The sequence below is a fragment of the Gallus gallus genome, chromosome 10 (genome assembly GCF_016699485.2).
Source record: "Gallus gallus isolate bGalGal1 chromosome 10, bGalGal1.mat.broiler.GRCg7b, whole genome shotgun sequence".
Taxonomy (NCBI): Eukaryota; Metazoa; Chordata; class Aves; order Galliformes; family Phasianidae; genus Gallus; species Gallus gallus.
Window position 1 is genome coordinate 3,291,952 of NC_052541.1, and position 14,668 is coordinate 3,306,619.

The window sequence follows — 14,668 nt, forward strand, 5'->3', positions numbered from 1 at the left end:
AGAAGTGATATACTAATGAAAAACAGTGGAAGTCTCAAAATCTAGGAGGAGTTGAAATGGAAAGAGATGGGATGCACACTTAAGATTGTTTTTAGTTGAGTTTAAAAAAAAAAAAAGGTGACTAAACATTCTGTTGAGATTGCTGTCCATGTAGGTAATGGAAGTTAACTCACAATTTCACTGTGGAACTTCTGGTGTTAACCCAAAAGGCTTGCTAATGAAGATGTGCAGTGGTAGAAAGAAACACAGGTTGTTCTGTGGAATCTCAAACAAAAAACTGATGAGGGGGGAAAAAAATCCATTTAGGAGGTGAATTTTAGCCATGCAAAACTTGGCTGCCTTCTATGGTTGAGTGATAGGTGTGGTAATGACAGCTACTGCCTGGACATCCCAACTCATAGGCCTATTAATGGTGAGATGGGGAGGTTTTCCATAAACAGAATGATAGAGGATTATCGTATGTTACATTGCACTGGTGTGGCCTCACTTCAAGCACAGCGTGCATTTTTGGACACCACGATGTGAGAAGGACATAAAACCAATAGTGGGCCTCCAAAGGAGGGCTATGGAGATGGTGAAGGATATAGAGGAAGATGTGAGGAGCGGTGGAGATCCCACAGTTTGCTTGGCCCAGAGCAGAGGCCTGAGGGAATGGCATGGAGGGCCAGGTGGGGGTTAGGGAAAGGCTTTGCCCCGGAGGGTGGTGGGCACAGCCCCAGGCTGCCATGGTTTTAGATATACAGCTGGAATTCTGGGCGGTCCTATGTTGGAGACAGGAGTTGGACTCAATGATCTCTGTGGGAGCATGCTATCTTGGAACGTTCTAGGATTGCTAAAGCAATTAAAGTAACTATCTCAGAATTACAATATGAAATGCTAAGTGAAATATTTAGGCTCTGTCTGCTATGTTTCTTCCCTACAATCTGGACGGTGATACCACCACATAGTTGGGAGTTACAGCACAAATTCAGCTCAAAAATGAAAGTCTCTGATAATTAATTTATTGAGAGCAGTAATCCATAAGCTGTGTTTTAGCACATATTTCAGAGAAGAGGAACACTTGCAAATATAGGAAATAATGGTACTAAACTCTGCTCTATCAGAAGACTGAAATTACACATTCATACATTCATTTCAGTTTCTAGGAAGCTGTGATATTTTAAATGGAAAGAAATAAGTAACTGCATTAGAATAGGTTCCTGTTGCTCTCCTGAGCTCCTTGCTCCTAAATCAATATAACAATATGAAAGCTACGAGGGGCAAAGGTGAATGAGGGGACAGATTGTGATCAGTGGGTTATTAGATATGTTGAGAAGTTTTGTTAGTCTTATTAATAATATTTATAACCCTTCGCTGTTAAACTGGTGCTGTAGTAACACGTGATATATGGCTAAATAAATCATCTCCGTTTAACACGTGTGTGTTGCTGTGAGAATACTGCAGTGCCCACATGGCAAACAGGCCTGATGAAAGCTCCAGCAACAGAGCTGTAGTTACCAAGGAGGAAGTACACACAGTTGAGATGTGCTTTGCAATGGGTTGAAGGCGCTCCAGTCATGTTCGTTTAGTAATAGATATTTCAGGTGATTATTCATGTTTGACTGACTCATCTGTACAGAACTCGGAGCTAAAATATGTTGTTTCTGGCTAAGAGACAGGGAAGAAGGCAAAAGGTTAATAAGGGAATCTCACCTCCATGTTTAATACTAAATTCAGTTGTGATTAATAGCTTTATTAATGATCCACAAATCAGAACCAGTACTAATGTAACAGTATTTGTATGTGGCACAAGTTGTTTAGGTTAAGCAAGCCGAGGGGAAAAATCTCAGAGCTTTGGAAAATGTGATCCACTTGGGTGAATCCTTCCTTTGGGACTTCCTATAGGCACTATTGATGGAGATAGTATATCATGTATACAAATCATGTATTCAATCAGCATCCAGCATGCTTGAAGTTCAGCTACGAGTACAGCTTCCCATAGCCCTTACCACTTCAAATCCAGTACTGGTTGATGAGCTAGAGATAATTTTCACCTGCTAACTTAGGCTGGTTGCAGTCAAAACAAGTGGGGAAAAAGCAGTATTGTCTCTGTCTTCCTGCTCCTCACCGTATGGCCAGTATAAATAATACTCTCAAGCATCTGAATAGGTATGTATTTAGAAGTCCTATTTTTATTTCCAACAGCTGTTAGTGGAAGTATTTACATTCTGTGCTGTATGCTTAGCAGGATTCACAATGTCACAAAATAGTTATTAGTTTCATTAAAAATACTCCTGTATTTGTAAATAAACAAAATACTTATATTATGTCTGTGTTGTACTCTTATGATATGCACCACCTGTCTAAATTACTACTGTTTTCATCAACATGCTGTTTCATAGTTGTCAAAAATGGCATAACCTACTATGAAACAGGAAAAAAATGCAAAGGTTAGAATTATGTTGCTGGTATGGCGTACTGCACACTTAAGACAACAATTGATAAATGATTAATATTCTTTCCTCCAGGGCAAAGGAATATGAGAGTTTGATGGAGGCAAAAAATACCGTCTCTGATTCCCCGTTTAAAGCCAAGTAAGCATTTTATTTATTTATTTATTTGTTTAGAATTTTTTCTTTCTGTAGCAGAAATGCTTCTGAAATTTCTAGTGGAGCAGGTGTGGTAAGGCTTCTGCTCAGTGCAGGGCGTACTGTCATCTTGAATTACAGATCAGTTCCTAATACAAAAGGTCAGACCTTACAAATGCCTTTTTTTTTTTTCCTGAAACCGTTGTATCTCTTAAACCACGTAAGATGCAATGAGAAGAGAATGTAAGCTTATCTGTTTCTTACCTGGGAGCAAGAAGGTTCCAGCTTTGTACTTCAAGATTGATGGTGAAAATTCTGGAATTAAAGGACTGAAAAGCGTATGTGTTGCTTCCCTTTGATCAGAAACAAAGGTTCATAGAGGGAAGCCACATATATTTTAATGCACAGATGTCTTAATCTGGCATTGAGCTTTGTAAAGAGTGCCCTTTTATTGTCTAGGTCAAGGCACAGATGAAGGCAGTAAGTGGTAAGATTAAAACAAGCACGTATCACTGATAAATTTTTCCTACTTAGTTTGAAACTGAAAATTAATCAGCTTTTTCTGTCTGCTCCCATTGAAACTGCGTGTTGTATGACATAGAATGTTTCAATTCTAAAACGTTTTTGACAAGATCTCTCACCAGAGGTTTTAAAGGAATCCATATAGCTGTAGAACAAGTGGGAACCAGTTTAAAAACTGAAAAGAAGTGGAGTACACAGCCAGTCCTTGCCAAATGGGGAGGTACCAGTAGAGCACCACAGTTCTATGATGTTCAGCATAATCGCTCATGGTTTGCAACAGAGGACAAGCAGTGAGACACATCTATACAAGGATATTCAGAGCAGTAGGGACAGGAACTGATATACTGAATGATAATTTTTAAGAGAGACAGTGACAAAGCAGTAGAATAGCAGATAAGATTCAGTGTACACTAAGTGCTTCACAGATGTCAAGAGCAGCTGGAAAGCGATGTTATCTTCATATATGAACTAATGGGCTTTGAACTTACATAAGTGATAGATAGTTGTAAGAAAATACCAGCTTGGGTGTAAGAGCACTAAGAGCAGCTGAAGTACATCCTTTGTTTAGGAACAAACAGAAGCAGAATGGCATGATGTACTGATGTCTGGGTCATCCACGACTTTTGAATGCTACGTGCATTTCTGGTTCTTCATCCAGAAAAGGATGCTAGAATTTGTTAAAGGTTCACAGAGGGAAAGAAAGGAAATCATACAATAACTTCTGGTGTAACTTCTTATTAAGGACTAAGTAAGCTGATACTTTTCTGGAGAAAAATGTGATGGTGGGAGGAAGTTGCACAGGAGCTTTGTCACAGGTGTACAAGGTCGTAAATAATGTGGAAAAGATGGATGGTGATTGATCATGTGCTGTCCTCCCTAGGGCCAGAATGAGGGAGCATGGAATGAAGATCGGTAGTTCTTAGTGCTGTATGTAGTGAGTTGGATGAAACTCCCTGACAGAATTGTGCTAGAAGGTTATCTTGCATGCACGATAGTTCAAGGAAATGAAATCCATCTCATAAGATTTCAAGATCAAAACAGGCAAGAAGAGGATTAGTAGAGAGGACTATATATGCTTGCCCCATTCTTAGTTTTCCTCAGGCATCCATTTACAGTTCTTTGTTAGGGTAGAGGCAGGGTGGTATAGCACTCCTACAGGTGTTCTCTAGAAGTCTGTTGAAGGTCAGTCAAGAGGCTGTTAACATCTCAACACTTGGATTCAAATTCCTTCATCCTAAAATTACGTCTGACTTTCCCAGTTAGGGATATTTGTTTTCAGCTATAACTTGTACCAGGTACTGTATGTTTTGGGGTTGATTCCATCATTCATAAATTACTGATACACTTGAAGGTAGCATTTTTTTTAAGGAGTTACTGTTGTTTGAGATGTTCATATCCTTGCTCTTGGGCTTCCTTGGTTGTTTGTATAACTAATCTGTAGGCAGTATCTTTCACATAGTCTTTTCAACAGTTTGAAAACCTGCCACTGAATCTCGGTATGTATTTTAAAATAATAAAAATCCATCACTGAGGTTTGACATAAGAAAGTGAAACATCTCCACCAGATGGCACACCTGCATAAACACGCTGGGGAAGAAGGTTCTCTTGGCTTCGTTTTTCAATTATCAGCACTTCAATTTTCAAGATTAATGTCATGGCAGATTAGGACTTGTAGATTTGTAGCTTCTGTGTTTTGCTTTTCTCTGCTAACAGAAAATAACAAATGAGGGTCTAGCAGTCAGCAGAAATGTGGAGTGTTTAAGCAACTGAAAGTAGTGATGAGGCTTTCTGTGTTAGTTTCTTTCTGATTTCTGGTTGTCATCAGTGATGTGCTTTGGTCAGTTGTCTCAATTGCAGTACAACAGAAACTCGAGCAGATGTGATGAGTTTTCTTTAATGTGTTTATCTCTGTCTGACCCTGAATTTTTCAGTTTTAGTTTCTCTTAATGACATAACAGTGTACTCTCAGGCAGAATCTTCTGTTCCATCAAATTTCTTATTTCCTTCCTCTATTGCCTCTGCTCTTGGAACATAAACCAGCACCCTCATCTGCTTTCCTGCATGATCTCAGTTTGGAGTAGGTGGTATAACATGGGGAGGTTTTGAATGCGTTGATAGATCCTTGCTTTTGCTGCCTCTTAATTTTCCTTCTTCATTATATCAGTCTGCAGATTGATTTATCTATTTTGAAACCAGTGTCACAATTGTTCTGACCTAACCTAAAGAATCAGAAGGATGGGATCTGAAATACAGTTACAACTCAGGACTCTGAGCACGCCTTGTCATGCAGTGATTTCTTGCAGTATTCTGCAACTGTAGCACACCTTGTGGTCATTTTTGCAGTTGTTAATTTCTTTTTAAACTGGAGTGTGAAAATGACATGGCTAGATATATCCTGCCTCTGAATGGGAGCAAGGTAAAGGTAAGCAGAATCTCACAGATTTTTAGCATGATTATAATTCTGGCCTTGTTCTGAGTGTGTGGGCCCTCTGAGACTCGAGTTACAAGTTCATTCAAAGTAATGATCCTAGGGCAGGTACAGCAGAATCACCAGTAGATCCAGATGGTCAAAGCATTGGCTGCTTGTAGCACTGTGTGCCTGGTGTTGCACCGGCATCTGTGAAGAGGGTATCACCCTGTTTGAAGTAAACTCAAGTGGCCTCTGTGTAGCTCCGTTTCATCACAAAGCTAGGAGATCGTGTGTAGGCTTTGTGTGCAAATCTAATTATCCAGCAGATATTTCCATCTAAATTCTGCTTTTAAAATTACTCACTTTTGCTGACCATCATGGCTCAGATATTTGCAATCTTCACTCAAGTCAAGGGGGTAGCAATGGGAACTCAGGTCTGAACTAACTTTGTAAGAAGAAATAGGACTGTCTGTGAATGGACCACAAGCCCAGTTTATCACTACTGAAATCTGTTTACTTTACATAATACAAAATATAAAGTGGAATTATGATAGGATAATTTTATCTCTTTCTATAAAGGTTAGGATGAAAGGACGGGATTTTGAGGCTTGAGTTTCAGTCCAGACTGTATCTTGTTTACATGGAGAAACAAATTCATAAAGGAAAAAATAATGGGATTTTTCTTTTTAACAGACCAGTAGCAAAAAGGATTATCTGAAACAAACAGTAGTGGATCTTCACTAAAACATGATCGCATTGAGAAGCTATGAAATAGTTAGACTGTTGTCTTTTTAGCTAGAATACAGTGTACTCCTATGAGCCAATATTAACTGCTGCTGTACCTGGCTGAGAGAGCACAAGTCCCTGGATTTATATGTATATACAAATGCCAGGATTTGTAACAGATATCCGACATGTGCTCTTAGAACTGCAGAGTCGATAGGAAGAAGATAGAAGGGCGTAAAAACTGAGGATGCTAAATGTGTTCCGTCAAAACAAATGTTGGTGCATCTTGCTTATTTAGAAAGAAGGTTTGAGGTACTGAAATTTAGGTGGAAATATACTGATGAGCAGAACAATGCTTATTAACAGTGGGCTGTGGAATTTGGAAAGAAAAAAGCATTTTTAAACATTCAATTTAAAACACGACACAGCTGGTAGGTTTGTTTATTCACTCAATAGAAGCAAATTTTAGATTGAAATAATAAGACAATTTATATGCTTCCTTGCTCATGCCACATTTCTTTAACCCCCCTGCCTCCAGTTGTGTCTTCATAAACACTAAAGCCATTTATGGAATGCAATTTCTTATCTGATTTCAGTTGTTAGCCATGTTGGCAGTTGTTAAGGAAGGAAGACAGGACACAGAATTAGACTTTGGCAGGTAAAAAGCCTTTTTAGATCACCTTTCAGATTAAGCCACCTTTAATATTAGAGAACACTGATTTTTTTTTTTTTCCCCCTGCAGCTCACAGATGTTTCAGTAATTCTTGTTAGCTTATGATTTGCAGGTTTATAAAGATTCACTCAGGAAGCACTGATTCACGTGCTTTGTAAACCTTACGTTGATAATGCAAATAGTTTTGCTCTCTGAACAGTTCCTGCAGAAAGTTCCTTTTAGGGAAAGCAGTATGTTCATTCTCAATTGGGTATAGCCAGCCTGCTGCTTCCTGGCCTTTCTCATCTGTTATTAACCGGTGGGTCATCGGTGGCACTTGAGCCATTCTATAAAAACCACAGGACTTCTGTATCTGTAGTATTAATTTGGGATCTCTGGGAGCTGATCTTAATGCAATTATTCGGTGTCCAGCCTGTGAAGTCACCTCTCAAAACGTGAGTTGGTGGTGGCTCTTTCTGTTTGGTGCCCATCACAGAAGGTTTTTAAATAGGAAGGAAAAGGCTTTTGCAAAGTAAGAGTGCTGCTTGTGTTTGTTTAGTAATCCAAAGGCTGTGTGGTTCAGTGTTAAATCAGTCTGAGGGTGGGAAAGTGTCATTGTTGTCCTGTAACACATGCAGTAAGGTAAGGCAGTGAAAGATCATCATGTGCCTCGAGGGAGTTGTCAGAATTGCAGGAAAACTTTAAAGTAAGTAAATAGAAATGAAACACCCCTGGTTTAATAGTTGAGCCACTCTCTCCTCTCATGCATAAAACTGATCTTTTCCACTTTTCAGTTCTTTCTCAGACTGTGTGAAGTTACAACTTGAGACAGTATGGAAATGAGAGTGGCTGTTCTAAGAACGGACTGCAACACAGAAGGATGAGAGTCAGGAAGTGCAAACTTATTTCCTTTGTGTCAGCAGTGGAAGGATGGGAATGTAATACGAAGTTCATTCTTGGAGAGGCTCAAAGCTAAATGTCTTAAATGATACAGATCTTATTCATTTGTGTGGTATAACAGCGTGTTCACAAGACAAATGTGCCACGTAGGCTTTCTTGGAGTAGTAGGCTAGTTTCCAGTTAGGCCAACTATAAAGTACTATACCAGGATAGTGATTACAAGGGGAAAAAATCAGGTAATCTCTGAAACTTGGAAGTATTTGTGTAAAATTCAGACAGCTGTGTAGACTGTGGGAGAGCTGAAGTGTAAATAACACAAAATTCAGTTAAACTTTAAGCAGAGGTAAATACCAACTTTGTGATTGGATGTCCAGTAGGTCTTCTTTTAAGAGAACTGCTGCATCAGTCTGATTGCAAATCAGTTAATTTAGAAAATAATCCTCAGAGCAGTTTTCAGACTGATTGCTTCCATTTCCAAAAGCAAAGATGTGTGAAGCTGCTTCTTTATGTATTCAGCATGTAGCTGTGTTGATTTGCAGCATGGTGTTTTCCACTACATCCTCGAGCAATTGGAATGTGCCAGGTGTGACATGGAGTATATTAATGTGACTGCAGCAGTAGCACAGAATAGTGCAGGGCTGTACGCTGCTCTAAGGGGATACAGCATAACTCTCTGTTTGGGGCAGGAACTTCCACAGACATCCTCAGTTCTCTCCAGACTTGGGCTGCACGGGCAAGAATTGATGCTGTGTGTCTGCCTGGCATCTGACTGCCCTCAGCAGGAGCGCCCAGGAGGAATAACTGCTCTTCCTGTACAGGAGCTGCCCAGAATCTGCTTCTCTGCCTCGCACGTAATCCTTCTGTACATACATTGAGAATGCAGCCAAGAAATCGTGGGTTTAAACGTGGAAGTGCTGAAATATATTGATGTTACTATCTCAGGGATTTTTGTATGCAGATGAAATACAGCCTATAAACATTGGCAGCTCTTTAGTCTACAAAATATATTAAATCTGCTAGAAATATTTAGACCACACTAAAACCAAAGCAGCCTTTAATTTGCGCAATACATTTTTTCAATTTTATTTATACATTTGTTATATAAACCTTTAATTTGTCTATCCCCCACTTTCCAATTTGTGGTGCAAAAAGACCAGATCATGTATTTGTATTTGCTGAACACACCATTTGTTGGAGTTTACGTTATGGTATCATTCCAATACCAATCAGTGCCTTATGTCCTTTTTGGTATTTCTTCTGCATTCTGAGTTATCTCTTTGTGAGCAATACTAAAATTTTAATTAGTGAGATGTAAATAACTTCAGATAAAAAGACATTTATGTCTTATATTTAACCCAGTAAATTTTCAGTTATTTATTGTCCCCTGTATGGCACAGTAAGCCTTGGAGGAATGCAAATTCTGGGGATGGAATGAAGATTAAATCATTGTTTTGAAATGTTTGGGTTTCGACTCAGCAGTATTTCCACATAGTGGCTGAAGCCAGTGTCAGTGCCACCCCATACTCATCTGCTATAGGTACAAAGGGTTCTCTTTTTTAGGTTTCTTCATAGGAATGATGATTTCTGTATCTAAGCAAACGTCATCTTGCATAGATTTCTACTTCTTTGAGAGTTCTAAGTAAAATTATTCTTATTTATCTGTGATGCTGCTAAGACGACAGTATAAGGAATATTAGATGAAGTTCTGCAAGGCTCACTCAGTGAAAGGAGGTTTTTCTTTAATTGCTCTTCCTCATACGGTCACATAGCATACTTGACCTTTCTTATTAGAAGACCAGCATGCAGCATGATAGGAGGATGTAAGAGGTAACTCTAACATTACCAAACTAAAAATCTTATTCTTTGTGTTCCTTACTGTGTGATGCTAAAAATGCACTTTAGAAGTTTGTCTCTTGGTAAAAGCTTTTCAGCCAAGGAATCAAGAACATACTCAGTTTTACTTCATTGATGAGATGGGCTTTCAAAATGCACATATTGAATCATTTAGGAAATCTGGATCTTTTGCTCTTCTATTGTAAAGAAATCTTGGTGTCAGGGTCAGAGGAAAATTGGGTGTAGCATCTGGAAGGAAGGAAGGTTCCACTAATAATGTAGTTTGCTATTAGTGCTCAAGTGTGCTAATTCTGCAAGTAAAGATCATTCTAGAAGAAATTGATTTAACGTGGTATCTTACTTTGGAGAAAAGTGAAATGCTTCAGAAATTAACAAGCTATTTTTTGGCAAAAGAGCGTATACATTCTCACTTGTCTAACATGAATTTGGATGTGATGCATCAGTAAGTATTTATTGGTTCTCCCAACGATACATGAGCATCTGTGACAAAATACCAAGCATTTCGATATGTAGGGAGGGTCTTTTCAGGCTGAAGGGGAAAGGAACATCTTAATGGAAGTGGTGATGTAATGTGATGTTTTTTCATTCAAATCCTTTGATCAACCTTACGCATTTTGTATGCAGATGCCTGATACAGGTGAAATAACTTTTCTGTCTCATTAGAAGAGATTTCAGATTCCCAAATACATGGAAGTACTGAATGATGCTTCCTCAGTGCTTCTTGCAGCCCTGTGGTAGGGGGACCCTGCTTAGCATTTTTATCACCAGCCTCTAATGCATCTACAGATGTGGGAATCTACATGTGAGCTGGTTACTGATTATTGCATTCAGGACGAAGGATATACTGTGAGTGAGCTGTGACTGCTTTATTTCAGACTTTAGGATCAGATGCGTGGTGCCTTGAAGCTGCATTTTCTCCTCTCTCTACCTAGTAAGAGAGCATAGGTGAATAGCCCAGAGGTAGATGTGTAAAACTGAAATGAGTCCTAAGCCGTGTGTATCTGCATCTCTTCCTCCTCTGCATTTTGGCTTCATTACTGACCCTCGTTAATGGAATGCCCTTTCTGAGGTAGCCTGCGAAGTCACTGCTTTTCAGGGTTATTTGAATAAGGGAAGAGTAATTTCTTTTATGATGCCTATAAGAATTTAGCCAAGTAGTCTGCTATTCTGTTTCCCTTACTCATCTCAAGAGTGAACTGCTCAGCTGAGCAAGTGGAAAGAACTGAGAGATGGAAGAGAAGGACAAAAGCATCTTGAAAATGAACATGACTAAGCTAGCAGGACAAACTGCGGAGGGATAATAGGGCTATGCTGGTCACACTGCTTTGGTGCTGTTCCTCTGAAAAAGTAGATAGTGGAAGGTCTTAGAGGCTTAACGCTGACAGTACCTCTGTATTGTATTGTGCATTTTAGTTGCACTTCAGTGTAGATGATAACATTTTGACACCAATTTTCATTGTTTTGTTGAAATTCAGTTAGAAGAATGTAATTACGAAGATGGAAGCTTACACAGTTTGGAGACGCTTTGCTTTAACTGCTCTGTTTTCTGTTCCATATTGAAGGTTGCAGAGATTAGCAAAAGACCTTTCAAAGCATCTCCAAATGCACGATGGCTGCTCGCTGGGAAACAACAAGGTTTCTGCTCTGGACAGGACTTTAGGAGAGATCTCTCGCATTCTGGAAAAAGAGGTATTGTGACTATTACTTAATCTATCAGCAGATACCCATCTGGCTTTGGGAAAGCTTTATATCTGTATTGAATACTGTAGTAGAAGCTTTCAGGTTTCAAAGCATATCTGAAAGGAGTTCTCCTAAAGTGAGTTAAACTGCCTAAATAAACAGGCTATGACACAGCACTACAAATAGAGTGCTCTCTTATATGTTGATGCTTTCTGTGTTAATAGCAGCTAATGGTTCACAATTCAATATTTTTGTTTAAACATTTAAAATAATGATAAGACTTCAGAGTGAAAAACAGTGCATTTTTCCTTTCTCTTTTTTTCCCCTCAAAGGCATGCTGTGTTTCAGTAGGTAGATGTGCTCCTCTCAATATTGAATATTGAATATTGGCTTTTAACTTCAAATAGCAGCAGGGTTGTATGAGATTTCTAGTCTGGTTATTTTGGATCAGTTGGTAACTTTAGATTGGTCCATGCTTTTGCCACAAGTAAACAACATTTTAACAAATGTAATTCACATGGATTGTTTTCCACTTGTATTCTCTAATGTTTTAGAAGACTGTCATATTTAAGTAGAATTTCAGCTACTAATTTTGAGACCAGGTAAGTGATTATTTGTCGAAGTAGGAAAGCTGATCGAAGCTTGATGACTTTAGTGATGCATATAATGAAGTGTAACCTTGTTGTATTAGATTGTGAGAAATAATCCTTCATCTTATGTCCACTGGAGATTAGAGACCACAATGGAAACATGCACGTGATGCAAAAGTCACGTCTTCAAAATGAAGTAATGTGGTGTTTATTTCAGTCTGGCTGTAACACATGCTGACCGATGTTAATAACTGGGGTTGCACTTAGGAATAAAAGAAAGCTGATAAACTGAGGATAAGCACTTGTTTACCCTGTGCTGTTTGTCACCTTAGTGCAACCAAAGGAGACAGCAGAAAACTTTCAGCTTTCTAATTCCAAGGCCAGCCCTGTTCTTCTTGCACTGATTAGAACAGCTTTGGCTGTGGTTTATTAAAGGTATTTTGAATCTTGCTGCAACCCAGGCTGGCTAGTTGCCTCTTTCTGTGCTCATCTGTCTTCCTGCAGCGTAAATGGCTTGTGCTTCATCTGTGGGAGGAATGGCAGCTGAGAGTGCACGGGACATCTCTATGCTTATTCACAGGCTAACAGCGACGCAGAAGTTGCCATTTGTTGTCACTTTGATTTAACTGAAAGAACAGATCTGACCTAACACCATTTTTAAATAAGGATATCATTAAATTCATTTAATTTTATAATGTTCATGTTACATATGGAAAAGCTCTATTATTACTATATTCCAACATACTGAAATGGTGTTGTGTGAGGAATATAGAAAGATGTATCTATTTCTGGTGTTATATATTGTTGGAAAGCGGTGTTGTACGCAGCCTTTCATCAGTAGTTTCCCAAGACTCTTAAATGAGGCATGAATTGCAGCTCAGCGTTATTCATCAGTTGTTCATAACATTACTGCTTGTTGAGCCTGCGGTCAGGAAATAGAAGATAAATTTGATGACAGGCATGCATTATTTTGTTGTTGTTCTGGATTTTTACCCCCCAGATCGTTATTCTGTCACTGGAGAATTCTTATTATATCTGAGTGTCCTAATCAATAAGGTCAAGAAAGACTGATTGCAATAGCTGTCGCTGTGTTTACGGCACAGATCGTACGTAGTCATTTATGGAAGTGGGTAGTAATTCTCCTGTTAAGTCGTGAGCTGAGAAATCAGCAGACACATCTTGCATGTCAGTGGGCGGTGAACGGAGCCTTGATGGTGTCAGTCATTGACGGAGAGGAGGAGACTGACACTGTTAATTAAATTTCCCTGGAGAGCACAAAAATATACCATAATGTAGGGGGAGGAATGAGGGAGTAGGAACCACACAAGCCGTCAGTGTGTGTGAGCTGATAACATTGATTTACCCTTGCTAATGGCCTGGGTTGAATAAAGAATTGCCCTAAGGGAGGACAGAGTTCACTCCAATAGATCCTTGCCACTTACTAGAAATTCTTCAGACTCGGACAAACTTATGCACAAGTATTGTATAGTAAAATTGATTTTTAAAAAACAACACTTCAGTCATACTCTGAAACATCAAAGTTTTTCTTTTGCCATTAGTGTACGTTGACTGAGAAAAATGTATTCATTGTATTCACCTGGGAAATAAAGATTCGTTTAACAAGTAGTGAAATAAAATGCTGAGCTGCTGTTGGTAACAGTAAATAGGAAAATGAAGTACTGTGAGATCTGTGAAGAGGAGAGAAAAATCATTCATTTCATTAGAAATTGTTTGACTGTGCTGCAGCGTGCACTGAATGGTAAGGATTAGTTTGTTTGTTCTTTATGCAAACTCCAATTTCACAGCCACATGTGAAAGTTTGCTGGCTCTGTCCCAGGCAGCACTGCCTTTGGGTGCATTTGAGACTAACAGTTCCTTTTTGGAATTAGTCTTCATCTGTTGTATCCCGTAGGAATGAATCATGCTTTTTCTCATTTCGGAACTTGTCCCATAATATGGGAGCATTCAGCGTGATTACCATGGTGAGATTTCTGTTCCATGTCCCTTCCTGGACAGGAGCAGATGATGCACTTGGGGCCAAATGATGTCAGAAGGGAGAGCTGGTGCTTAGTGTCAGTTGAAGGGTTTTTGCACTGACGTATCCTCTAGATATTCACCTGTGTTTCAGGTGTGCTGGGAAACCAGCATCAACTGCTCAAGTTGGATGCTCGTACCAAAACATCCTGTAATGGATCTCAGAAACCAGTAGGTTGAAATCTGTGTATCCTCTTATTGTGACCACACAGACAGCATTAAGTTACTCATGCTCCTGTCATTTTTTTCTTCTGTGTGAAGAGGTGGGCTTTACTGGTTGTTGTTATTATTAAGAAATAATTGTAAAAGGACGTATATTTATGTCTGAGGCTGTGGACCCAACCTGGGTCAGAGGTGGCTGCCACTCAGATGGTCTTTGTAGATCTGCTGATGTAACACCACAGCACAATTTACACTATTCCTTTAACTAAGAGATTGGACCAAGACCCTACAGATGTGCTTCTGAGGGGAGAGCAGCAGAAGTTCAGAGGTTCCATTAATGTCTCAGCTGAAGCAGATGTTAAAGCTGAGGCTCACCCATTTGTTGCTTGGCACAAAGCTCTAACAAAGAAAACTTTCCTGGTTTTGATTTTATAAAATCAGTGCTTTTGTGCTGTTTTGAGCATAGGTATCCCTGATTTCGTTCAGGCTCCCTAGGTGCTGTAGAAACCCCGGTAAGTAATGCTGCAAATCAAGTCATCAAAGCATAGAACTAAAGTTGAGCTTTAGAACT

At 39.2% G+C, this 14,668-nt stretch overlaps 1 protein-coding gene across 6 annotated transcripts in view; it reads left to right on the top strand.

Moving 5' to 3' along the window:
• SCAPER (S-phase cyclin A associated protein in the ER) overlaps window positions 1–14,668 on the top strand; it is a 142,287-nt gene that overhangs the window by 62,833 nt on the left and 64,786 nt on the right. For all 6 annotated transcript variants that reach the window (XM_040706979.2, XM_025154119.3, XM_040706980.2 and 3 more), the window contains exons 22-23: window positions 2,508–2,573; window positions 11,194–11,320. In XM_040706979.2, coding sequence (XP_040562913.1) covers window positions 2,508–2,573; window positions 11,194–11,320 — 193 coding nt within the window. The remainder of the gene's footprint in view (window positions 1–2,507; window positions 2,574–11,193; window positions 11,321–14,668) is intronic.